The sequence below is a fragment of the Aspergillus pseudotamarii genome (genome assembly GCF_009193445.1).
Source record: "Aspergillus pseudotamarii strain CBS 117625 unplaced genomic scaffold BDV38scaffold_128, whole genome shotgun sequence".
NCBI lineage: Eukaryota > Fungi > Ascomycota > Eurotiomycetes > Eurotiales > Aspergillaceae > Aspergillus > Aspergillus pseudotamarii.
In genome coordinates this window covers 25,994-51,898 of record NW_022475142.1, presented here as the reverse complement: position 1 = coordinate 51,898, position 25,905 = coordinate 25,994, and the positions used below count along the sequence as shown (strand labels likewise).

Below are 25,905 nucleotides of genomic sequence, written 5' to 3'. Positions count from 1 at the left end.
TATAAAAAATAATATTATATAAATTTTTATAATTTAAAAAATTTATTTTTTAAATTATTCAACTATTTAATATAATTTAATAATAAAATTATTAATATTAATTATTAATTATAACTAATAATTACTCTATATATAAGATAAATTAAAAGAAATATAATAAATATTATAATATTATTAAATATTAATTTATTCTAATCTATAGTTAACTATAGTTAAGAGATTAATTAATCTTAATCTAATCTAATTAGTATTAGTTAAGGAATTTTATATCTTAATCTAACTGAGGCCGGTTAGGTTAGGTTATGACTAGGTTACGGCGGTTAGGTTATGCCACTCTACTAACTGGTATGTTATAGCTAGGTTATATATATATATTATACTGTCTGTGATTAACTGACAGTTAATCTAGTTCTGTCCAAGACAGCCAACTAGATCTATTTAGACAGGTAGTAAACTAGGGTTACTTAAAATACTATCAGTAGAAAATAGTCCTAATCTACTACTTATTTAAATAGGTTTAGTTTGGTATCTTATAGTCTTATTAGATAGAACTAGATTAACTGTAATTAATCTAGTTTTAATCTTAATCTAGGTCGGTTAAAGATTTTTATATCTTAACTTAACCGGGGTCGGTTAGGTTAGGTTATGGCTAGGTTACAACGGTTAGGTTATGCCACTCTAGGTATAACTGACCCTATTAATCTAACCTAACCTGGCCAAACACCAGTCTAATTCATATATTAGTCTTAATATTAATTATATAATTCTAATATAATAAACTCTATTTTTAAAAATATAATTTAAATATATACTTACTAAGCTAAAAATTAAATAATTTTTCTAAATAATTTTAAATTATAGTTACCGGTGTATTTCTCTAGTATAAAATAGTAATCTTAGTTTTATATAGCTCAAGATTAATTGCTAAATAAAATATATTTATATATAAGAATTAAAGAAATAAGTAAGTAATTCTATAGTAATTTAATAGAGGAAGCGGTTGAGAAAGCAGTAACTAGACTTTATAAGAACTGTTGTTGCGGAGTGGCCGCTAGACGCCTCTGTATGTGGGTCCAGAACTCCAACCGAGAAAGAAAGATATCAACCTTGGTGAGAATCCCAAACCCGCTTTCACAGCTCATAATAGCTGCTGTAACGATCGATGTCAACCCGAGCGGATCCCAACTTTGGGTTAAAAATTTTCCTGGTGGGTCACAGCAAGCGGATCCTTAATCCTGTTCTATTGCGAATGCGAATCCGAATCCGAACCCGAGCCCAGGTCGACAGCGAAAATGGGCACTTTATTCACGCAAATGTTATATAAGAACTCCAAATGAACTTTGTTCAATGATCATTCCTAAGAGCCTTTTATCAAATCAAATTAACCATTTACTTTCTTTGCCACTCCCTCGTTCATCAGCATGACCACTTCTCCCAAATCACAGATCGATCCCCCGGCTAGAGAGGGCCGTGATGTTTATACAACTCTCAACTATACAATGCCTTCTGGATGCGAAGGACTAAAGCCAATCGATTCCGATATGCCCGAAGCTGAACGGCGAAATGCTCAGCGCGAGGGCCTCACGGATGTGAGAGAAGTTGTAATCAAGGACATTCGCGGGAAAGAAGATGAGTTCACCCTGAATGTCCAAGGCTTTCAATTTGTCAAGCATCAAGTTGATGCGGTTACAGATTTGAAAGACCAAAGTCAAATCAAGGAAATCCTTCAGCCCGCTACGGAAGACCTAGTTAAGAAAATGTAAGTGTGCCACGATCACCTTGGTGAAAGATGCGGCGATAAACGAATCCCATTCGCTGACTTCGTTTCACAGGACCGGTGCATCTGAAGTCATTGTCTACCTTACTCGCTTGAGGTTCGAGATTAATCAAAATGGAAACAAAATGAGCACCCCCAATTCTCCTTCTCATGGTGTTCACTCGGATATCACGCATGCGTCTTGCCGGCCTGTTCTGAAGGATATCCTAACAGAAGACGGAATGGCGCGGCTGATGAGCTGTCCCTTTGTTGTTGTCAATGTCTGGAGGCCAATAAAGCCAATTCAAAGGGATCCTCTTGCAGTTTGTGATTGGAGGTCTGTTGACCCAGCGTCGGACATTTTTCCAGATCGTAGGGTCATTGCCGGGCAGGTTTTCGAATTTGGGGTACCAATTTTCAACGAAAAACATGAATGGTATTATTTGAGTGATCAGCAGCCAGATGAACCGCTCATTTTCAAGCAGTTGAGTAGTGATGTTGCCTCCAGCGTAACGTTGCTCCACTCTGCCTTTGTTGATCCCAAGCATGTCGATGATCCTCCACGCGAAAGTATTGAAATGAAATGTTTTGCGTTTTTCACCGAGCAGACCAATCAAGTGCTTGGCTAAGTGAGAACAGCATTGGGAGATATATGGTACTTAACAATGCCTCAGTGAGTGCCGCAATCTAATACATTGAAAGAACATTTTTTGACTCTATACCCTAGTGCGTGGTCCACCGAGCCCTTGTTGTGGACCAAGGCTCGATCAAGTAAACTATAGAGCTTCATCTACGGAATACATTCTGTATGGAAGCAGATGGATTTCTGATCGATCTCATGTTCATCTTGTATATAAACCCCCAGATTTATAATGGGCGAAAAACAATCAAGCTTCCCTTGAATTACAACAACGTTAAATAATAACGAAATCAAACCAAATCAAACCATGAAGGCCTTACCAGTTAGTTAGAGATCAGGAAGCGTTCGAGATAGTCGATTGAGTCGTCCATAGAATTGAGTATCTATCAAAATGGCACTCGGTCCACAGTGGGCTACGTATTTGTGTAGCTGGTACAGCATCATTCTGCCCTTCTTTCCCCCCCAGTAATCACAACATATAGAAAGTCCGTGCGGTAGGTGGGGACATGCGACAGGTGATCAAGTAAGGTATGAGGTGTTGTAGTTAGCCAAAAAGAAAAGATTACGCTGCTCACATTACAAACGATCCCGAAAGATAAGTTTACAAAACCGGCATGCAGTTCACAAATACTTCAACCAGAGAGCGCCTTGCGGAGATTGTTGTGTTCCATCTGACCTTCCTCCAAATCTGGTATGAAAATCTGGTAGGCCTCAGGAGATGCCTTGCTCGCTAGAAGTTCCTCCCATTGGTCTTTCTCCTGGACTGCCTGTTCCACTACTCGTTGTGTATATTCCGCCCCATAGGGAACGCGCTTAATGATGTACGTCTATATCAAGTTAGATGTGTACTCCAGTGTTGGGTAAAGCGCTATCAACCATATCTTCTTGTTGACAGAATGTAAGACTTCCGTAAAAGCTCTCATAAAACGGATCACATGAGCCCGTCCAGAGTTTTCTTCATCCACTGTGAAATTTTGCATAGACTTTGCCATGGATCGAGACTCTCGAGATCCTGAGAGAAGACTGTACCCATCATTCTGTATAGCCAACATATCTGCAAAAGCACCGTTGAAATCATCGATTCGCGTACGGAGGGCATGCAATTCTTCTATATGGGACTGAACTGCCTCAAGTGCTTCGGCGCTGGACATGAAGGATGCTTTAGCAAAGCATTGAGATGCAAAGGCCATGAGAACAATCAAGGTAGTCTTGGAGAACATGATGATGAATAGCGCTTTGAGTCAGAATAATGTGCCTGGATTTCCCAGGAGAGGGACCTCTGCGAGGGCTTTTATATATCGTGTCTTGCCTCTGTACGACTAAGGCTAGGGGCCTACTCCGCAAAAGGTATGTTCTGCCATCTTCTCCAGTAATCTCCCTAGCGCACATTCTTATAGCCTGCAATAGAAAATGATGAAGTGACCCAAATGCGTCCCCCCTTGCTACCACACAGCAGATCTTTGGTTCCCAGTATTACTGTTCCATACTCAAAAGTACGAACAGGTACAGGATTGAGTTTGTGGCTGGCATACTACTGGTTTCCGGGGCCACGTCAACCCTGGTACGCGTCGTAGGCGCTAGCGCAGTACCAATGAGTTTGCTCAACACCTTATACTTCTTGATGTGGATTCAAGATTGAGCTCCCAGCTTGACGCATCTAGACCCTGGAACTAACGTATAAGTTTTGGACAGAGGTGTTCAAGTATGGTGCTGAAGGACTATCTCACATTGGTGTTAGTTTGAAGAAGCGTGTCAATACTCTTCCATTTAGAAGTCTACTCATATCCTGAACCCCCAAAAGTCAACATATTTTATTCAGATACGTTCTACACCCATGCCTTCACATATCGTATATCCAATCCTGCGCAAAATACCATCACCTGAGATACGAGTGAATCGTCACTACTTCAGGTATTTAGAGCGCATGGTTTCGAATAAGAGTTCACCCAACCCCTCAATAGTGGCTGCCTTGGTAATCGCTACCAGTGATAGGTCCAATCTCAGAAAGCGGCGGGTCCAGTTTCGAATTTCGACAGTCATAAGAGAGTCGATAGGCATGGTAGCCACCTGGTGGTAGGTCTGACCACGCGCAAAAGCCGAATACTCTTGGATAGCTTTGACAGTCTCGACTACAAACTGCTTCTTTTGGGAAAGATCATTCAGTATCTCAGGTTCTTTCTCAAGAGTAGCAAGCATATTACGGAGACGAGCGGCACCTTCCAACTTGTCATGAGATGGCCCTTGTTGCAAGTCCAGTTTATCGTAGAAACGGAAACGTGCATCTTGTCCCCACAAGGGGCGAACCGAAGGGTCAGCAAGAGACTTTGTGCTACTCATCCCAACAATCAGATTGCCTTCTATACGGAGTGGCTCAGGAGGCTTTGCGCTTTGTCTGGGGCTTGAATGGAAGATGGCAATCTCAAATGCATCCATAACCTCTTGCTCACTCAACAGTCGGACTGATCCTGAGCGCATTCTCTCGCGAAGCTTGATATCCTGCGTTGCTAAGAATCCCACATCATCAACTCCTCCTAAATTCACCACAGAGGCTGGAAGTCCCTTTTGTCGGCGATACTGGGCGAATGAAGACACAAATGCATTCGCTGCTGAGTAGTTCGCCTGTCCAGCATTGCCCATAACGCCCGTTATGGAGCCACAAACAACGAAGAAGTCAAGGTTGGCGTTGCACTCTGTTAATGTATGATGAAGATTCCACGTGCCTGTGACCTTGGCGGAAAGAGTATCTTGCCAGTCCGTATGGCTCATGTCAGGTATGAATTGGTCCTTTCCTAGTCAGTATTTCTATTATTAATATAAGGATTAATTGTCGGAACTGCTTACCCGAACTACCATAGAAAGCTGAAGGACTCCCGCAACTGGCAAAGGGCAACCATGGATTGCAGCCCGGACATCGCCCATAACAGCCACGTCTCCTGTCATCGTGATAGCTGTACAGCCCTGGACCTCGAGCTCACGAATGAACGACCTGTCCTTGCTGGTCTCTCCCGCTGATCGGGATAGGAAAATCAGGTTTCGAGCACCTCGCTCCACCATCCAGGAAGCCATTATACGTCCAATACCCCCAAGGCCACCAACAAGAATGTAGGATGCATTGGGTGACAGCCTTACTTGGTATCGAAATCTTGCCATCAGACCCGTTCGGGATGTGCCTGGCATCTTCACCACAAGTTTCCCCAAATGCCGACCCTGCTGTAGGGAGCGAAATGCCTCGGGAGTGTCAGTGCCGGATACCACCGCTAGGGGGCGAATTGGGGATATCTTCCCTTCTTCGTATAGTCGCAGTGCTTGTCGGAAGAGTCTATCGAACGGTCAGTCATATTGCGATACAAATGAGACCGTCGGCAGCCTTAAAATTTGAATACCTGTCAGTAAACCCCGGCTTTTCGCTAAGGCGAATTAGGTCGACGCCGAAAAATGCCCGGTTGCTCCCAAATGGCTTTAGACCTATTGTACCATGCTCCATGAAGTCTCTCTTGCCAATTTCTATCATCTTGCCAAATTCGGCAACACATTTCCAAGACGCCTGAAGAAGCTCTCCAGCCAGTGAATTGAGGACAATGTCAGCACCTTGGCCATGAGTCTCCTGCATCAGCTTGGGAAGAAAGGACGTGTCACGTGAGCTAAATACTTGCTGTCGAGCCAAGCCGAAATTATCTATTAGATACTGTGTTTTCTGCTCACTGCCGACGGTGGCGTAGATCTCAAGCGACGAATAAATTAGTGTTCCGCACTCCAAAAGCTGTGTTATTTCCTTACCCTTGCTCCAACCATCTGACATAGCTGCACGGCAGCTAGACCGACTCCCCCACAAGCCGCATGGATCAGCACAGACTAGGTACCTATGTCAGCGGTGCATTTTTCACTCGTGGCATATAGCCTACCTGTCCTTTCTCCAATCTCCCAATATCCATGAGGCAGTAAAGTGCTGTAATGTAAACTACAAGTATAGAAGCGGCATCTTCTAATGAAAGCGATGGCGGCAGAAGTGCACATTTGCTTGTAAAGACAACAGCATGTGTGCGAAACACTCCAGGGCCGCTTATTACGACTCTATCTCCCGGCTGGAATTGCTTAACACCAGGACCGCATTTTCGTACAATACCGCTGGCCTCCATTCCCAATTCGTTTTTGTTTGACATAATGCCTAATGCGACCATGACATCCTATAGGAGTTAGCTGTTTTTGAAGTTTCTCTAGAAGTCTCTTCTGCATACGCGAAAGTTCAGTCCAACAAACTTCACCTCAATTTCGACCTCGTCTTTACCGGACTAGATCTACCTAATATCATTAGGGGTTGGCACACATACCGATATCATTCTGTGATGGATGCGATGCAAGATTGTCGGGTTTCATTTTGCTACCTGAGTTAATCTACAAGCGCACAGCTGCCATATACATACTTCAAATCTTGCAATCGGCTCCGGGTTATACAATAGTCCCATTAGCTTGACGATCCGACATGAGAGGAAATGAGTAAGTATAATATTTCTGATTGTGATGATATGAAACTATCAACAGAGAGATTCTAAGATACAATATGAACTCAACGGCTATGGCTGGAACATTGCATGGATTTGTTCTAGACACTATATGTCTGGAAATTGATCCCGCGCCCTGTGGGCCCACGTATAGTTCCATAGTATCTATATCTCAGAATTTCTGCTGCTAGCTGTATAATGGTGAATATAAGGAAGATGGTCTTGTTGAACGGTACTGGAAAACGGCGATGATATGCTGGGCCCTCAGATGCGCTTGTCGATTTGCGTCTACATAGCTAACCCCCACCTCTGGCATACGGAAGATATATAAAGAGGTGCTAGGGGCCCCCAACCTTCCCGGAGCTTTCCTACCTATCTAACAACATAGTATTCTTTCCTCCCTTTCCTTGACACCTATCCCAACCACCAAAATGACTACCGAATCCTTGCACATCATTGCTAAAGATCCGTTCATTAGGGATGACGCCGCATCCAGTTTAGTCGCTGTCTCGCATTCCCGAAGTTCCCGACCCTAGACATCACTGCGAGTGGCCAGCGTCACGGTGCGATCAATGATCTCCCGGAGAGTTATGCTCTAGATCATCAGATTGCACTCGCGTATGGGTCGACCATGGCATTGGAGACTACCGGTGCCCGACTCCGTGTGGCCAAATGCAACCAACGGCTAGTGTTTACCGATACACGTCGACGTGTATTGAAAAAAGGCATGAGACTCTGCCCAGAAGACAAGAATATGGTGTGTTAACCGTCTGAGGACCTCGTCGCTTCTACCAACAACAGGCAAAGAATGAGCGTTGTTGGAATTCATTTGCTTCTTTCACAGAAATGTGTCTGCCAATCCCCATACCCACTGCCCACCACTTAGTCAGCTTCTCGCTTTAGTTACCGGTTCAACTCTGAATGTCAACGTAGCATGATATAGCAGTAATTTGGAACTTTACTGATAATAAATCATAAGTATGATAGTCAAACGCGAGGCGCGCATCCCACAGTTTGCCGGCAACCGTGAGCACTGCCAGACATCTCAATCACCACCATCCTTCCCTAGATCCGTCTGCGTATATTTCCTTCTTTCATCGCCTGGACCGTATGCTACGGTAGAGGGGAAGGTATCTTCAACATCTATTAAATACCCAGTTACACCTACAGAGGCCGCATATCTCCATAAGGAATAGGTACATATCGGATATACAAACCAGACCCTCGACCGAGGACTAGGCGTGATGACTCCAGCATCGGGTGCAGCAAACCCTCAACACATGCTCAATCCCTCGTTCATCCAACAGGGTTCTCCATTCGACCAGCCTAATCGCACCTTCGTGAGTCTCCATTCAGGTTGCAGCGATGTTGACGTCATTGAGTTGGATCACGACCGGCCGGTCGCGTTTATGAGTCACTGGGTATTATCTCCAAACGGACGACAGCTCTCCCATTTCAAGCCATTTTCGCATCCGAATGTGCTCGCGATCAAAGAAGTTTCCCACAGAATGATCACGTGTCCTTCCTCCATGGTGAGTGGGGTTCTCATTGTGTCAGCTCCGTCGTTTGTCTCCAGGTTAGCCTGGTTGGTGAGATCGAGGTAGCAACCGTTGGCAAAGGAGTAGGAGACCACTGGGTCGCACCGCGTCTAGTCGTGGCGTGCCAGCTAAATGCTTACAGGTTCCCTCGGGATTAGCGTACGTGCATGAGATCTTGAAAATCGGCCACGCGGACTTGACGCTCTGCAGTGCATTGATCTTGGAGGAGGGGATTATCAGAATCAGTAATGTCGCAACGATGGACAACCCGCTGCGGGCATGGTGTTAACTTCCCTTCCAGATGGAACTCGCAAGAGTCTCACCCGACAACACCATTCAGTCACAATCGGTAAGGACACTCTGGCGGTCAGTTGGATTGCGTCTAGTCTTCTGGGACTAGGTCATGCTGCTGGAGTGCGTGGTACTATAGGTCTTTTCGCGGAGGACTTCGCATGTGTACTCCCAGGCACGACTATCGAGGGCTTGTCGAAGGTGAGATAGATTATTTGGCTCTCTCTGACATCGATACTAGCACCTGTGTCTAAGGATATGTAGTGCATCATATTGTCTCGGCCCTACGAATATACTATGTGCTATTGTACGAGATCGGACGCCAGCCCAATCCTGATATTGCTCGGATGTGAAGGATCACTGGATGGTATTTACAAATAACATAACTGTGAGATAATGCAGCAGTGTTCCATGCTTAGGGATCACCACTATTGTTGATGCCGGGTCGGGTTCGGGGCGGGCCCAGCGGGGAGCCAGATCAACTCTAGGTTCGACTGGTAAGAAACTTTACGAGCTGTCCAGCATCGAGGAGATTGATTGATTTCTAAAAGACGATTTATTTTTAATAATGATAACTCGAAGTGGTTTGTCTTCGGAGACATATGGCCACTTACAAATGGTGTTGGAGTATTTTGGATAGGGGGAAAGATTGTTCCGATTGGCCTAATGACTTACTTCAGTATGAGGAAGACTCCTGGTCGGATGAATGAAGCTGTGCCATTACAAATTATGTGCTAGAACGTCAGAGCTGATGCATTCAAATAGAGCCACTATGCCATATGGGACAAATATCAATCCAGCTCCATTTGTCTTATCTATCCGAGCCGAACTCTCTACTTTGACGCAATGTCTTCCTTGAACGAGCTCCTCAAACTCGCAAGCCCAGTTCGCGCGCATGCCTTGAAAACCTTTAGCGTAACTGCACATCCGGACGAGGTGCTCCAAATCCCCTCGCGGGAAGAAGGGCGCTTTATTCGAATCCATGCCTACAACACACTCAATCAGGATACTCCGAGTTCAATTCTCGTGAATTTCCATGGGAGCGGATTCGTGAACCCTTTATATGGGAGTGATGATGAGTTTTGTAATTTTATTGCCGAGAAAACTGGACTTATGGTTCTCGATTGCGCCTATCGACTCGCACCAGAACACAAATTTCCTGCTGCAGGGCAGGGGGAATAGTGTCTCTGGTTCTCAGCTCGGTGATCTTACCTCCAGGAACATTCAAAAATGTGCTTGCCGCCTATCCTCCAACAGACATGGCCCAAAGTTCCGCAGACAAGATTGCCCCTGATACATCCATAGACAGTGCTCCCATTAAGCTACTTGATACATTTATAAGATGCTATTAGTCAAACCCTGAAGACGTGAAGAGTAACCTTGCTTCACCAGCCGTAATACCAGCAGAGAGGTTCTCAGATAGAACCTTTCTCGTTACTGCGGCTTGTGATCAGCTCTGTCTTGAGAGAGAGACGCTTGGATATAGAATCAAAGATATGACAAGCACGCATGTCAAGATGTACAGGTATGACGGTTGTGGGCATACTTTTGACAAGGCATATGAGACAGGATCGGTCCAGGAACGAGTGATGAATGACCTCTACGACAAGATGGCCGTATTTTTAATGGAATAATTATTTTGTGTCCGTTGGTTGTATAGCATAAGGTTATTTATCAATAATTCATGCTTGAGGTGTGCCATATGTTCACTATACTTTTTATTTTACTTATCAGGTCTATTGATTGTATGGGCCGAAGTCATGGACCTTTAGCCCAGAGACTAGGAATCTAGATTACCTGACACAATATCTTTTATACAAGGTAATTAAATCCTTCTACTAAGAGTAATAGAATAACAAGTAGGCTGCTAAGCTAGTACTAATATACTTAGCATCCGGTCCACCTATAGTACAAATACTTCCGTCGGACAGATATGTACTATAAACACTCGGATCCACTCCATATGTAGCCACATTCAATTGACTATCGGTCAGATAGGTTACTAGAATAGAATAGTACCAGATAGAATGCTAAATGAGCAGCTAAAAGAAGACACTTATTACCTCTAAGCTTAGGAGCCCTTCGTAGACCTTACCGAGCCTTGAATGAATCCTGTATTTATCTACATTACTGTAAAATTCAAAACACTAGTTCAAAGCTCACTAACCGAATCTATATACTGATAGATATCCTGTTGGGGAGAGTATACTTCTACTACTGAGCAGTTTCGTCACTGTTATAGACTGAGTAATACTATACACTGTATCAATCGAATCCTGTTTTTCCGTACGCATGCTTATACGGTGTACCAATTGGAATTCTCTGGTTCGATTTGACAGGAGGTTGGTGTTGTTGTTATGCAGTTGTAAACTCGCTATTGATGTGTTTATTTATAATTAAATGAGCTCGCTCCCTTTTGTGAAAGCACTTTGCGTGATAGATAGCCAGTGATTCTCATTATATCATGTCCATAAATGATGTAGCACGATCATATCCAGAAAAACATGATTGGGGTCAAGTTAGGCTGAGTTTCCCTCATGGTTGGACTTTGAAGCGGCATGCCGCTCAGGCTTGTTGTCCAACTGGTGTTGGACATTACGAAGCCCCTTTCATCCTTGCCACCGGACCGCTCATTCTAGGTAACGCCAGAGCAAAGTACGCTAAAATACGGTACACAACTCCAATGACAATCATAAGCCTAACAATTGGGAAAGGGAGTTAATTAAGCTTCATTTGCGAGGGAGCAGAGTGTACTCACCCAATATCAAACCCTGTTCTCCCAGTGATATACCCGGTGAAACGGGCAGCTGCATCAGTGTCATACAGGTACGAGAATGGCATAACGTGCTCGCTAAACCAAGCTTCAGAATACCAAGTCTGAGACAGTAAGGTCAGTCCATGAATGTGTCTGTGTAGGAGGGCCAAACCAACATACTCCCGGACAAATGTACCACAGCCAGTCCATTTTCCAATACTTAACTTGATCCAAACGAGGGCCAGACCCGTCTAGGACCCCTGCAGTAAGGCTTGTGAGCATTGCTAACAATAAAGCATCTTGTCGTGGAGCCAAGGACGCAACGAGGGAAGCTAGTCCATAGATGCCTGCTAAAGCCTTAGCCAAAGGTAAAAAGCCTTCAAGGGACTGGCAGGACTAACAGAAGAAATATGCTGCATTTATCAAAAACAAAATATGGACCGGAATGACGGTGGCTGCCAGCACTTTGAAAAATGCTGTGAAATGAAGAGTCGATATCAAGATACGGGGCAATGTACACAAGTCTTTGCCGATGAAGTATGCACTAGCGGAATGTCCCGAATGGACTTCGTGGTGGAATACCATCTCTTTAAGTCTCAGTCAGTTCCATCGTTCACGCCCTTGATTGGTAGTAGTCATACTCTCTTCTGCAATCGTTTTAATTCCAGCTGGTGCAGCTGCGAGGCCTAACGGATAGCAAAGCTAGGGTTAGTTGTAAAGACTCTTGATATGGTTTGCCTTGCCAAGTGTTGATGCCGAAAGTTCGCTTACCAATTGCAAGGCTAGAGAGAAGGCCCGCTGTGGGTACGCTCTTGTAATCCACCGCGCTGGACAGGAGCTCAAATGGTTCCCTAAAGTAGCCTTGAAAAACATGACCTTTCGATTCATATATGGAAAGGCCGATGAGGACACCGCAACATGAGGCTGTAACAATCTCCAACAGAATACCAAAAAGCTGGTTCTTCTGCTGTTTGGCTCCACAACGAATATATGTCAGCACCTGGATTAACCATGCCGCCCGATCATCAGGAGGGGTGAAAACAGGCCCAGCCATGACTGGTGCAGCCACTGCAGGAGAATGTTCCGTAAAGCAACCTTCAGCGTTTGGCAGGACTCCTGCTAACGCTTGCTTTTCTTCGAACCATGGGATATCAGACCCCACCTGTCTGGTTTTGATGAGGTCCATAACAGTGTCAGCAGGATTGTCGTTTTTGGGTAACGTGGAGCCAATCGACTCAAAATAGTCCGTAATACCCGTCTGTGGTCCAACGTAAATTGGTCTTCCAGAGACCAAAAGCATCACATCATCTAGAAGATCAAAGACATCTCTTCGAGGTTGATGAATGGCGCAAATAACTGTAATACCAAGACCAGAAAGATCTTTCAGCAGGCCCATTACGGACAACGCGGTTGTGGCATCCAAACCCGATGTTGGCTCATCGAGTATGATTGTGGACGGCAGTGCAACGATTTCTCTGCCGAGCGACACGCGCTTGCGCTCTCCTCCAGATATTCCTCTATTCTCTGGAGACCCTACTTGCTGGTCTCTTATATGATCTAACCCGAGATATGTGATAATATTGTCCACGTGCATCATTATGTCGCGAGTCTCGTACGTCCCCCCCAGTCGAATGGTCGCGGTATGCAGGATGTTTTCCCAAACAGTGAGATTCGGGAAGACGATGTCATCCTGTGGGACAAAGCTAATACAATGGCGGTATCTGCTTGTCATCAGAAACACGTATCAGCGGCCAAACGCCGTTGACAAAGAATATAGCCCAGCTTACCGCCCGATATTTCCATCGTCGCCATAATTTTCACTAATGTTGAGGCACCCAAAGCTTTGCTTTTCCATCCCCGAGAGAATGCGCAGGAGGGTTGCTAGCAGATGTCAGTACTGGGCGCTTTTTTGGTCCTGTAGGGCAGAATGACATACATTTGCCAGCCCCCGACGGCCCCATTATACCAAACATGTGGCCTTTTGGTATCTGACAAGCCACTCCCTGCAAGACAGGGTGTGGCACAGCCTGCTTTGAAAAGCATAAATCACGGAGCTGGAAGCCCAATCCAAGCTCGCCTTGTTGTCTGTCTCTCGACATCGTCCCAAAGTGAGGAAGTTCTCGAACAATGGATCCCTGTTCGTACGCGGCATCCAGAGTAGGGGGGTTACCCGCCGTTCCCTCGGCACACTCAACGTCTCCTTGGTCCGGGGAGATCCTTGCCGATGGGACAGTATTAGGAGCGTGCAGCCCTTTCTTATGTTTCCATGCTTTCGTACCAAATCCCAGAACGGCCCAGAGCAAATACAGTGAGGCCAATATTACAAATCCAATGACTGAGATTTCCCGAGAACTCCCTTCTGCACATATTGAAAGAGCTGTACAGCGTTTTGGATGATAACTTCCTAGGGGACAATAGGAGCCTGGCGGGCATCGGATTTGCTCTTGACTTCGGGGTGGACAGTAATAGCCCGGCGTGCAGACAACGGGTTCGAACGAACCCTGCTGTTCATGACAGATATTCTCCGATGGCTGCAGGCGAATCGTCTGGCAGCCTTTTGTAGGTGGGCAGAATTCTGGTGGTTTCTCTGTACTTGTATTGTGGCCTTATTGGATCAGCGCCTTCGTCAGCATTCAGCATCTGAGGCTTCCGGGCTCCTCCTGCCATATGGCGAGTCGGTAACATGAGACTCTGGACGCAGCGGGAAGACAGCTTCTTGGAGACTTCGATAGAAGATCAAGCAAGCCTGCAACACTTACAAATGAATCCTAAATTGCAAACAGCTGCGTCCGCGAGAACCACAGGGTTCTGGCCCGACAAGCACGCACCTTCGGCCATTTAGCCGACTAGGGGTGGATCACAGCAATAAAAAAAATAAAGAGATCATGGAGTTTTAAGACTAGGAATTGACTGAGTTATGTATGCATATTACCATTAAAGTTGATTCAATTACATACAATAGGGTTTGCTGAGTACCGGCTGTAATGGTCAGTTGTTTTCGTCATGGCATCTTTACCTAGAGCATCTTGCCCCGGATCAGAAGCAATTCACATTCAGGTAACTGTGGCTTGTAACTGTCTAGGTTGCTCACTTGATTGAATTTTGTACCAGCAAGCCGGTCACGGATACTACGTGCTATTAAACGCTTCATAATAGACCTAGGTCTTGGGACTTAAGTAGCTTTTGGTGTCTCTGGGCTCTTTCCGCCAAAGCCTTGCTTTCGCAGCTTCCACCCTTTATGTGCTGCATTTCTGCGGAAGGGATTGAAAATAAAAAGTAAAAATGAAAACAACAAAACAAAACATTCCACTGACCAGTCCGGTTAAATTTACGCTCACTTCCACGGTTATAGCTGGTAAGTTTGGTTCCAGAATGAAGCGTCAAACTCTTAATATACTACATCCCTTCCTTGAACATTCCTACGTGTCAATGCATTTGGAATCTGCCGTCCACTCGTGGGAGCGATCGGCAATGCATTTTCCCGTTGTATACCTTTTTCGATAAAGAAACACGAAACCATTGATATCCCACTTCCCCTTCCACATTCCTGGGACTTGGCATCTGCCATCCACTTGTAGGAGCGATCTGGAATGCATTTTCCAGTCGCACCCGTCCAGCAAGTTGCGTTGCATGACTATGTCACACCTTTCGCGAGTGTGTCAAAACGGATAGACTATACTGGTATCGTCCCGGAACGGGGGACTTCAGTTATTGGGCCATTGGAATGACCCAAGAGAGGCACTTTGTGATTATGTTTCGAGGCTGGACCTTTCAGTGCTCCTTCACTACTTTTATGACCAAATGCCCACATATCTAGCCCCGGTACCACGTCCTTGTCTGTCTTCACAGGGCTACGAGTCTCAAAATGAGCAACCTATACGATGCTGGTTGCAGGACACTGTTGGCGCATGGAACGAAGACTACTTCTGACCCCACGTTCCGGGAATGTTTGGTACTGACCAGAATCACCAGCTCTGCTGGCTTGTTGACCTCGATTCTCGTGATCTTGTTTGTCATCATGCACCGTTATGTGTTTACGGTCTATTACCTGACTAGAGTATACGGGAAGAGCTATGCGCTCCTGGAGCCCCGTCAACAGAGCCGACTCCGCTGTCATCATTTGGACCTGTTCGCAAAGGTGATCTCGTTGGCTTTCATCGCCCAACCGGTCTTCATGGTGCTCTGGCGAGGACGCTCCTGGTCTGATTTTTTCTCTACGAAATCCGACTTTACTTTTGGTGATTCGGCATCTGTTGGCACTGCTACGATTGCCGCCGCCTTCCTCTTCGAGATAGCTTCATCGGAAACGCTCGGCCTGTTACCCTTTGTCCATCATGTCGGATCTATTTTAACCATACAAGGGTATTATTGGTGGTCGGTCGCCCAACCTATCGATATGGACGCGGGTGTAGGCAAAGCCAAAACCATGGCTAATATCTGTTTATTGTGGGGTACGCTGTCTCGGTCACATTGTGTATAACATTCTCATATGAAGGACGTAACTAACACTCGATTAGCCTTTTTCGCCTGTATCTTTGGTTCTATCAAGTCTGTTGGTAATATAATGCGACGATGCTTTGTGTTGAAACGTGTGACCCTTCGTCAGCTCTGCCTCGGTGTCTTCTGCATCGACCTGATCGTGGCTGCCTTGGAAGCTTTTTCGGTACTATATGCAGTGCTGGGCGGGTGGAGTGAAATACCAAGTGGTGGGCAATGGGTCATACTCTTCCTACAAACAGGATTTTCGGTGAGCAAGTGGGAACATATACGCCCGTTCTATGCCATTTACAGGCGAGGAAGATCATAGCCTTCTGCTCGAATTCGCCCCATTGCTCTCTTGTTTTGGTCCTGGGCAATTTCATGAAGCAACTGGCGTTGTTGAATACAAAACGACTGTCACTCGTGGAACACCTTAGAGGGGGTTGAATATGACAATGGGAGACGATAATACTCGAGGGACGGGGCTATACTTCGTGCCCCATTTTCCATACTCATCTGAGAGCGGTACTGTCAGGTTTAACCTATTCCAGAGATCATATGGCTCAGAGGCGAGAGTAGTTAGATTTACTCAAGCGGCGTGAATCCTGGGATCTTGCGACCGATGGAAGTCTCTCAATGGTCTGTCCCAAATGTCTGATTAGTCTAACTGGATGTATCTAATCTAAAGCACGTGTATAATAGTATTAACGCATCAAATAGACTCAATTGGTGCCGTTATTCCTAGGTCTCATGATCTGACGGTATCTCACGAGGAGTACGGTCCAGTGAGTGGCCAACACGGGATCTCGCTCCATCAGATTCCCACCTTTACGGCCCCGTCATAAGAATTGCACCCTTCCTAATCTTCCTGGCCAGATACTCCGCCTGAGCATCTGCAGGCACTCCCACAGATTCGGATCTCTCCATGCCATTGCCTAACTCCGAGGGAAGATGCAGCAACGTGGCGACACGCAGGAACTGGTTGCAGATCCACTCCCGCTGTCCAGGTCTCAGAAGTCTCGCTATCATCTCGCCGTGATCTTCCGAGAAGAGCGTCGACAAACGGCTCAGCGGATGCATGGCGCGCCACGGCCCCTGCGCAATGACATGGCGCCTGTGGTCGTCTCTCGAGATACCCGCCGCGAGACGATCCCTGTCCAGTCGTGTCCGATCTTCTAATGAGTGATGGCTGGGAAGCAGAACCATCGGGTCAGTAAAGTCTGCGAGACTGGACCGGCGGGTTCGGTTGCCAAGGTAGAAGGGTATGCTGTAGCACACGCTGTCGACCACTTCTTGGAGTCTTTGTTCGCAGTTGACGAAATCTGTGGGGTCACCAAAAGACTGGCCGTGTGCGAAACCAAAGCGACCCAGATCGGAGAATACATTGAGGGAGCCGAGTGTGATCTTGGCCAGCAAGAGGCGTTGGAAGCGGCAGAGATTCCAAATGCTGGCAATTTGGCAGGAAGGATACACGTCACAGCTAGACTGGTAGGTGGGAATGGACGAATCAATATCCTGACCACTTATCAGCCTGACCGGTCTCCAGTAATTCGGTACGTTTTCCGCCCACGCCAGAAGCTCTGCATCAACTCTCTTTGCATCGGCTATCCACTCCTCCAAAACGCACGTCAACGACGTTTTGAAGCAACCGTGTGTCACAAACTGCGTGTAGCTGGCCTGTAATTCGGCAACGGATGCCCCTATGGCATCGAGTGCTGAACTGGGGTTTTCTGGCACGGCCATCATATCCTTGCTCCTAATGCATGAGTATGGGATACTCCTCACTGGCTTTTTCTGACGGATGGCGGTCGAAACTTCGGTGTGTAGCATAAACTTTCGTAAGTAGGCGCGCACCATGCTGTCCATGTTGTTTGGGCCCATAACCGAGAGCAAAGATGCTGCGCCATTGTGGTGCGTGCTTGAGACCCGGCGAAGATCATATATCGCAGCGGCATTCTCGTAAGTCTGGAGCGTCAGCACCGCCAACACAGTTGCCGGCTTGCCACGTTGGATGGGATCCTGTATTGCAGTCCGAAGGCGTCTGATGGCCCGGAAATAAGACTTTCGTGGTGATCGGAAGCTGCTGGCGTCTTGCCGCCACATGGACAAGACCTCCGAAGCCAGCGCCGACACAGCGATCGAAAGCGCCGATTCTTCCCGCTCCGAGAAATAGGCTGGTATAAGCAGTTCGAAGAACCCGCGCGTGGATCCCATATCGCGGCCCATGCTGGCGTAATGGCCGAGATAGAACTGCACGGCGGTGTCGGGCTCAGAGGGCCGCCGCAAGGTCAAGGCCCTCACGAACCCCCGGTCCTGGACATCAGACTCAGACCACCGACCCGGACTAGTCGCCACCTTCGCGACATCACGGCTGTGAGAATTGACATCTTGGTTGAGGTTGGTGTAGAACCGGCGGTTCTGGTCTTTGAACTTCAATTTGGCATCCTTGGACCGGTTGTAGCCTCCACAGCGCAGCTTCAGACGCTGGCACGCTCGGCACTCGGGCTTCGCCTCGTCACATTTCACGCGGCGTTGCTTGCATGTCACGCAACCTCCAGAGCGCCCGTGGTTGACCATTGCGACCGCGACGATGCCAAAAAGAGAGATCCCGTTGCGATGGGTGGATGAAGTTAATAAGCTTGCTATGGCTCGGGGGTACAGAGGTAGGGTGCGAAAGCATCGCGCTGATCCCTGTGGGTACGTTCGTATATTGTTGCCTTCTACGCTTCTGCAAATTTTCCCAGCTCTATACGAAATATAATAGGGCCTAAGACGGGCGGTGATCCTTTTGCCACAGTGGTTCTGACAGTTCCACACGCGATCTTCAGGCAGCCTACCTCAAGTATCGTTCATGCAGCACAGCCGGCTGACAGCAGGAAGCTGTGGGCAGGACCAATGAGAGAAGCCCGTCGCAAAACGCATACTCGATGCGGTTTAGCCTGGGAAGGACCCAACTACGTAGTATGTTCCCTTTCAGGTGACTCGTATAAGAGAACGATGGTAGTATAAGAAGAGATGCAAGAGATGCAAGACAAGAGGCGAGAGCAATCAATGAGAAACAAAACAAATAATTCACAGGTGACAAAGTCGTCGTAATTTCCTTAACGCTTTCTTTTGACTCAGAATCGCCATGAAATTACATTCCTCCGCCTACACCGGCCCAATTTTGGCCGCTCTGCTGCATGCCGGTGTAGCATGTGCGGCGTACAGCACCGCTAACAGCACCATGCTGCTGTTGAGCAATGACTCAACAATGAACTTCGACTTGCTTACTCCTCTCGGCGAGTCCATCACCGGAGGAGGCGACGTCGGGCCCATTCTTGGCGCTGCCAAAGAGATCCAAGCCGGAAACATGACGTCCTTCAGTCAGGTCTTCTATAAGCTCGCCAACGACACTAAGGCTCAGGCGGAAGACCCGGAAAATGCCTACGATCCTCTCAATGTCAGGGACACGTGGTTCTCTGCGGCGTCGTATTTCCGCAGGGCTGACGCCTACCTCCACGGCAACTGGAGCAATCCGCTCATCAACAGCCTGTGGGCCGAGCAGACGGAGGCGTTCAACGAGGGGATAGCTGCTTTGCCGATTCCTGGCAAGCGCATCCGCATTCCGGCGACCAAGGGCAACTTCACCGTCGAGGCCATCTGGTACTCTGCTTTGGAGAGTCAGCATGACAAGCGGCCGACATTGATCATCGGGAACGGCTTCGACGCTGCGCAGGAGGACTCTTACCACAACTTCGTCGCGCCCGCCCTGGCCCGAGGATGGAATTGTATCACCTACGAAGGTCCGGGACAACCAAGTGTGCGCCGTAACCAGAACCTTGGTTTCATCCCCGATTGGGAGAAAGTCGCCATCCCCGTCGTGGATCATGTTCTCTCGGAGCAGAAGCACATCGTAGACACTGATCGTCTTGTCCTCCTTGGCAACTCCTTCGGCGGCTACCTGGCTGCCCGTGTTGCAGCCTTCGAGCCCCGTTTGTCCGCAGCAGTCTTTATTGACGGCGTCTGGGACAACTACGCGGCATACACAAGGGAATTACCATCTGAGATGCTCGAAATCTACAGGGCGGGCAACTACACACAATTCGACGACGCCGTCCTCTCAGCTCGAGAAGCCGGGAGGCTCCCCACCGGCGCCGCCTGGGGCATCGACCAAGGCATGTGGGCGTTCCACACACACTCGCCCTCTGATTTCTTTACTCAGGTCAAGCAGTACAACGTACAGTCTTTCATTGACAAAATCAAGATGCCTGTGTTTGTCGGTGATGCCGAGCTGGAGAGCAGCTACGTTGGACAGCCGAAGCGGGTGGCGGATGCGCTGGGCCATTGGGCTACCCTGCATACCTTCAAGGGGGTTGCTGGATTTCATTGCCAAACTGCTGCTGGACAGGAACTTTCGAGGACGATCCATACGTGGTTGAACAAGACTTTAGGCAAGGCCGGCCATGGCCACTGAGATTACTGCTTAGCGGTAATGGCAGTTGCCCCAGGTAACGATTGGTCAGCGCCGATAGAGATTTCGATCGCTTCAGCTTTCACCTCCCGACGCGATCCGTTCTATTTGAATCCTAATACATTTCTGCTTAGAATGCCGAGCTTCCTTAATCTCCCTAGAACTGCGTATCCGGATCCTTCAAGCCCCTTGGCCTACAACGCTTCGCAGGCGCACCGCTGAGCGGCCGAATAGATCGGAGTATGCCGAAAGAGCCTGTACATCAATGATCAGCACAATGAAGGTGCTCAACTTCTGGGAGCTCAATAGAATACCTAGACATAGTCTGTAAACTTGCTTTCTTTTTGACTCGGCCGTATTGGCTGTCCAAACAACTATACTCTTACCCAAATGTTAAAGTCTAGACTGCGCCATATCCTTAGTATATGTAAATATCTGTATATCCTCTGTGTTAATTGTCTATATAATGTTAAAGCAATATTCATTATCCCACTCATGACGCTGGACCTGATATGTAACAATGCGCAGATCGAATCTACATTTCATCTTCCGCCGCTTGCATTCCCAGCAACTGTGGGTGACTTTGCGCACCTTTCTCCGTTTCGCTTGCCAGTAGTCATCAGGTGACGGTGCAACATGCGGAACAGACATTGCACCGTGGAAGTGGAGGGAAAGGATAGAACGATCTCATGATGTTGCAATTGGGGGTCGAAGAGGGAGGGGAGACCCCGTGATCCCGATTCGTTTGTCCCAACCAAAGATAACGTGCGACTCGCCGTTCCAACTCCATATTGTATGTAAGGGTATATACTAGATATCCTATCCATTCAAGTCCAATCAGTGAAAAAGGTCAAATATTAGAACAAACCCGTGTTAATGCGCGAGATTCTAATCACCCTTAATTACCACGGTAATATAAATTATGATGGACCCGAACATGAACGATCGTGATACGACAGCTCGACTAATAGTTCGAACATCGGAATACCAGAGAATAGGTATTTACAGTACCCAAGGATGTATATCTCTGCAATTTGTAGGTAGCAGGTTGTAGTATTTCGTATCTACTATGTGTTTTAGGCCACCACTCTTCTAAGGTCCGCCTCGTCTAGCTTTTCTTTCTCCCCTGTATTGTATGATATGGACCTCCGAGGATTCCCAATGAGCTGACACCACCCAGGGTCACTGCCTGCTGTGGGACATACACCCATGAATCTACACAATCCAATCCCATGAGCCAGCCAGAGTTCAGCGCCTCACGCTCGTCGGTCGAAGACTCGAACTCGACCAAAGAAGCACGAAACACCCTCCGCCGTACTCCTATATAACCAATTCCTAGTTACTATGTGTCCATCATAACCTCAGGATAGATATTCGACATCCGCTGCGGAAATGCGAGGGAGGCGGTTCCTCGATATTTTGGTTGGTATTGTAGTAGTTCGTTAGGGCTGAGAAAAGGTGACCATCCTGGTAAGGGTCAGCGAGAACAAATAATATCATTATACAAGTAGGGCCGGTGAGGGAGGAGGGAGGCCCCGCAATCCACCACTATCCCCTTCTCTCAAATACAGCAATGTTCATTGACACCAAATACTAGCTTCCTCGCATCTTTCCCGTCTCACTGCCAGATAAGAAATCGGTCACATTCGCATGGGATTCTCTGGTTATGCCAGTTCCATGTGGATATATATAATTGGGTCATTATTTCCCCCCCCACCCGAGAAACCGAAATTGTTTCATAGAGTCAATAGTATATCGCTTTTCTGCTTAAACCTTAGAATCTTGTATTGTTGAGTGTCCATTATTTTGAGGAATGGACTTCAACCATTATACCGTTTTCCTGTTCGGAGACGTCACAGCTCCATGGGTGGACGGCACTGATTCTGATTATGTCTACAGTCAAGCCGCAGCCAAACCATAGTTTTAGTCATTCCTCAATAGCCTCTTCTCAGTCCTCTTCCTGCGGTGTGGCCCGCATCAACCGCCCTACCTCTACTGTCGTCAGCGGGACTGCTGAGGATTTGGCACAATTTCAAGAAACCATGGGCGGGTGCGGGATGTAAAGGTTCGCGCGAAGACGTTGTCCATCCCATTGGCATTTCACTCGTTCCAGATCGATCCAATACCACCGGACTATACATCTATTGCAGCAAGCGTGACGTATTCAGCCCTCAAGATTCCTGTAGCATCAACTCTGCTCGGTTCTTCGACGCTCCTGACTGGAAGAGGCAATAAGGTCGCAGATCGGGCTGGGGGATAATAGTATATTAGGGCTGTGGGTAGGGGGGCGGAGCAATCTCGGCATCTCCCCTCGACATCATCATTCTGCGCTTTGCTCTAGGCCTCAGGGCGCTTAAGTAACAGGATTGAGAACCTTCTGCGCAATAGGACTAAACAGATCGGGTAATATACGAGGCATTGCCAAGACCAGAGAGATCGTGGAGAAGTAGCAAGGCAAGGATTGGCGGGGACAAGGTCCCACTATCAGCCATCCAGTGTGGACCCGAAATGCCAGCCTTGGAGAGCGCTGGGTTTCGCCAAATCAGGTAATATACGGAACAGGGACAACCTATCAAGAAACGAGAGATCCTTAGCCTCGAGATCGCTGTTCGGAAGGAAGCTTGGCGCGCCCGCAGCCAGCAAAGCAAGGTCTTGCACGATATTTCGATGCCCGATCCTCAGCAAGGATGGGGCGGAATGCCAAGTAGTCTTGGCTTTGAAGTAGTTATTTAAAGACCGCGCAGCAACATCCGATTCCACTACGATCTATACCTTCTAGCCCAATATCCCTTTCACTTTGTTATTATAGTTGTGTTTTCCAAGGCGATGTCGACCTTAATTTCTTCGTATTTTCTTGGCCTTGTGGCCTACGCGGCCGCGGCACCGTTGGCCTCAGGAGCTTCACCCCATGGCACTCGAGTCTCCGGCGAGATCCAGTGGGAACCCTGCGGGGACCTCGGAGTGAACGGGACAACGGAACTCGAATGCGGTAGCCTAACTGTTCCTCTCGATTACACTGAGCCTGATTCTGGGGAGACGCTGGACCTCGAGATCCTAAGGGTTCCTGCGCCAAACCAGCCCTCGAAGGGAAGCGTGTTCTTCAACTTTGGTGGCCCGGGAGCCAGCGGTGTCGCTGAGATGTCCTTGCTGGGGTCCGTCTTGAGCGTGTATGTTTAACCTATCTCATGGCATGATCCCACATGAAATGCTCACCTAGACGGGATAGATTTGTCGGAGGCTCATACGATGTCGTCAATGTGGTACCTCGGTGAGTGTGAAACATGTCGAATCCTGGAGGGTTATAACAAGGCCAACGACGCACAACAGAGGAACCGGCAACACACTCCCATTCTCCTGCTATGAAGATGAAGAGGAGCGAATCGCATCTCACTTGCGGGCCCCTTTTGCTACAAACGCCTCCGATACTTCCCTCGGAGAGGTCTGGGCGGAGGTGAAGAACAAAGCAGACGCGTGCGTTCACACGCAGAACGAGACGGGGACCCTTATCGGAACGGCGTTCACGGCTCGGGACATAATGAACGTGGTCGATGCCCTGGAGGAAGACGGCAAGCTGAGATGGTGGGGTAAGTAGTAGCCGCTTGGACAGGATTTAAACCACGGTCTTTACTGATGATATATATCTAGGCCAGTCTTACGGAACGCTCCTCGGATCGACGCTCATTGCCATGTTCCCGGATAAGATCGACAAAGCTGTCCTGGATGGTGTCATGGACGCGCATGAGTACTACCATATGTACGTTGTCCTTTATTGCTGCGCTTGAGGCGATGGTTATGCGCCATTCCAGCTAATATATAGCTTTCTTATAGCAATGTGGACCAGGTGGCGGATGCCGACAGCGCCTTTTCCGGGTTCTGCTCCCAGTGCGTCGCTAACAAGGATATGTGCCCTATCGCCGGCGACCGTACTGCCGAAGAGCTTGAGGAAGATATTTACGCGGCGATGGAGGCGCTGAAGTCCGAGCCCATCCCCGTGTCCGTGGAAGGTAAAGGATACATCGTCGACTACGCAGCCATCAAGGGGACAATCTACCACGCCCTCTACTTCCCTGCAACGTGGCCCGCACTCGCTGAGAAGCTGGACGTGATGTTTTCGGGAAACATCACGGGCATTCTTCCTGACCTCGTGGCCCCCCTGCCGGTCACCCGGGACGCGGAAGCTCTCCAGGGGATCAAGTGTAGTGACAATCAGGACCCTCTAGAGACTCTTGCGGATGCACTCCCAGGTGTGGAGGCGCGGGCGGAGCTGAGCAAGATTGGCGGCGATCTCGCCGACTTTAGTGCTCTGCAATGTGCGCGCTGGGGAATGCCGGCAAAGGAGCAGTACACCGGCGACTTCAAGGCCAAGACTAAGAACCCGGTCCTCCTGGTCAGCACCCAGCACGACCCCATCACGCCACTTGTCTCGGCCAAGAAAATGAGTGAGGGTTTTGAGGGAAGCGTGGTGCTGGAACAGGAAGGTTACGGAGTAAGTTTTAACCCCCCTTTCGAGTTCTTAATTCCAACGTGGGCCTTCTAACGGGGCGTACCTAGCACACGATAACTTCGCAATGCTCTGTGTGTACTATTAAGGCGATAATGGCGTACTTTAATGATGGCACTCTGCCCGAGCCCGATACGGTTTGCGAAGTTGATGCAGTGCCCTTTTCCGGAGATAATGGGCTGGCAGCTGTCCTGGAAGCGATTGGCAACAGCGCTATAGAGGAATGAGTAGCACAGAGTAGAGTCCAACGTGGTCTGACTGAACGCAGCAGGTGCATCGATAATGGAGTTATACTTGTAAGGGCTCGTTCGGTGCAGTACAATCTATCCAACGGGAGACCTGCGGAGTACTGTAGGCCAACATTGCTCAAGATATACGGTACTAGGGAGCTAGGAGATATTTAGGATTCTGTATAAGAATACATTAGGGTTGGAGCAGAATAGATTGCTAAAGGATATACATCCTCTACGTAATAGGAATCTATTTATAACACATTGGGTCATGATTTATTCTGTAAAGAACCTACTCGAGCGCCGGGTCGGGGGCGGGTCTTAGATTTTAGACCCGAACCGACCCAATGCCAACTCTAGGGCACACGTTGCCGCATCTTCCGTGGGCGTCCGGTAACGATATGGACAGATCAGAATCACTGGGAGGGCCTGTAGATACGAAGGTGGAGAACCTGGCGAGAGAAATTAGGAAGGGCGCAATTCTTATCACTACTGTCACCTGTGGGAAGTCACCATGCCAAAGGCTCCGGGTTTCTTCTTAGGTGGCCTCACTTAGGCCGTTTAGCTTCGGCAGTTTGTCTTAACCCGACTGGGTCATGATATCATTGCGTTCAACCTTTCCATGAGGCGCGTTGTTGCATGAGCGGACTTCCATGACATAAAATCAATCTCCTATAGCGTGTTTGACCCAATTTGGTTATTTAGGCTAGTTCAAATACTGGTCCAAGTAGTAACGATTCGCTATCAAGTAGCACTCTAATAC

The 25,905-nt window shown here is 47.8% G+C and overlaps 9 protein-coding genes across 9 annotated transcripts; 5 read left to right on the top strand and 4 right to left on the bottom strand.

The window, feature by feature from the left end:
• Positions 1–1,421: 1,421 nt before the first annotated feature.
• On the top strand, positions 1,422–2,385 carry BDV38DRAFT_290713 (uncharacterized protein; the record flags this gene model as incomplete). Its single annotated transcript, XM_032061546.1, has 2 exons — positions 1,422–1,759; positions 1,833–2,385. 2 exons carry the CDS (start codon positions 1,422–1,424, stop codon positions 2,383–2,385), a joined length of 891 nt encoding a protein of 296 aa, XP_031907137.1.
• Positions 2,386–3,028: 643 nt separating this feature from the next.
• Positions 3,029–3,616, bottom strand: BDV38DRAFT_289056 (uncharacterized protein; the record flags this gene model as incomplete). Its single annotated transcript, XM_032061164.1, has 2 exons — positions 3,029–3,223; positions 3,290–3,616. 2 exons carry the CDS (start codon positions 3,614–3,616, stop codon positions 3,029–3,031), a joined length of 522 nt encoding a protein of 173 aa, XP_031907136.1.
• Positions 3,617–4,298: 682 nt separating this feature from the next.
• BDV38DRAFT_289055 (type I polyketide synthase) lies at positions 4,299–6,770 on the bottom strand (the record flags this gene model as incomplete). The annotated part of the gene is made up of 7 exons (XM_032061163.1): positions 4,299–5,180; positions 5,238–5,715; positions 5,780–6,117; positions 6,174–6,248; positions 6,299–6,580; positions 6,632–6,675; positions 6,725–6,770. The coding sequence occupies 7 exons, from the start codon at positions 6,768–6,770 to the stop codon at positions 4,299–4,301; spliced, it is 2,145 nt and encodes a 714-aa protein (XP_031907135.1).
• A 2,472-nt stretch (positions 6,771–9,242) lies between these two features.
• BDV38DRAFT_290711 (uncharacterized protein) lies at positions 9,243–10,358 on the top strand (the record flags this gene model as incomplete). The annotated part of the gene is made up of 3 exons (XM_032061545.1): positions 9,243–9,808; positions 9,898–10,032; positions 10,090–10,358. Exons 1-3 carry the CDS (start codon positions 9,571–9,573, stop codon positions 10,356–10,358), a joined length of 642 nt encoding a protein of 213 aa, XP_031907134.1. The 5' UTR covers positions 9,243–9,570.
• A 961-nt stretch (positions 10,359–11,319) lies between these two features.
• On the bottom strand, positions 11,320–14,317 carry BDV38DRAFT_276277 (uncharacterized protein; the record flags this gene model as incomplete). The annotated part of the gene is made up of 8 exons (XM_032058192.1): positions 11,320–11,422; positions 11,483–11,601; positions 11,660–11,826; positions 11,881–12,066; positions 12,251–13,200; positions 13,267–13,360; positions 13,416–14,084; positions 14,239–14,317. The coding sequence occupies 8 exons, from the start codon at positions 14,315–14,317 to the stop codon at positions 11,320–11,322; spliced, it is 2,367 nt and encodes a 788-aa protein (XP_031907133.1).
• Positions 14,318–15,344: 1,027 nt separating this feature from the next.
• Positions 15,345–16,286, top strand: BDV38DRAFT_289052 (uncharacterized protein; the record flags this gene model as incomplete). The annotated part of the gene is made up of 2 exons (XM_032061162.1): positions 15,345–15,930; positions 15,997–16,286. The coding sequence occupies 2 exons, from the start codon at positions 15,345–15,347 to the stop codon at positions 16,284–16,286; spliced, it is 876 nt and encodes a 291-aa protein (XP_031907132.1).
• Positions 16,287–16,786: 500 nt separating this feature from the next.
• On the bottom strand, positions 16,787–18,535 carry BDV38DRAFT_289051 (Zn(II)2Cys6 transcription factor domain-containing protein; the record flags this gene model as incomplete). Its single annotated transcript, XM_032061161.1, has 1 exon — positions 16,787–18,535. One exon carries the CDS (start codon positions 18,533–18,535, stop codon positions 16,787–16,789), a length of 1,749 nt encoding a protein of 582 aa, XP_031907131.1.
• Positions 18,536–19,088: 553 nt separating this feature from the next.
• BDV38DRAFT_276275 (alpha/beta hydrolase family protein) lies at positions 19,089–20,414 on the top strand (the record flags this gene model as incomplete). Its single annotated transcript, XM_032058191.1, has 1 exon — positions 19,089–20,414. One exon carries the CDS (start codon positions 19,089–19,091, stop codon positions 20,412–20,414), a length of 1,326 nt encoding a protein of 441 aa, XP_031907130.1.
• Positions 20,415–23,237: 2,823 nt separating this feature from the next.
• BDV38DRAFT_289049 (alpha/beta hydrolase) lies at positions 23,238–25,139 on the top strand (the record flags this gene model as incomplete). The annotated part of the gene is made up of 6 exons (XM_032061160.1): positions 23,238–23,578; positions 23,638–23,679; positions 23,739–23,995; positions 24,057–24,165; positions 24,240–24,897; positions 24,963–25,139. 6 exons carry the CDS (start codon positions 23,238–23,240, stop codon positions 25,137–25,139), a joined length of 1,584 nt encoding a protein of 527 aa, XP_031907129.1.
• Between the last annotated feature and the right edge of the window lie 766 nt (positions 25,140–25,905).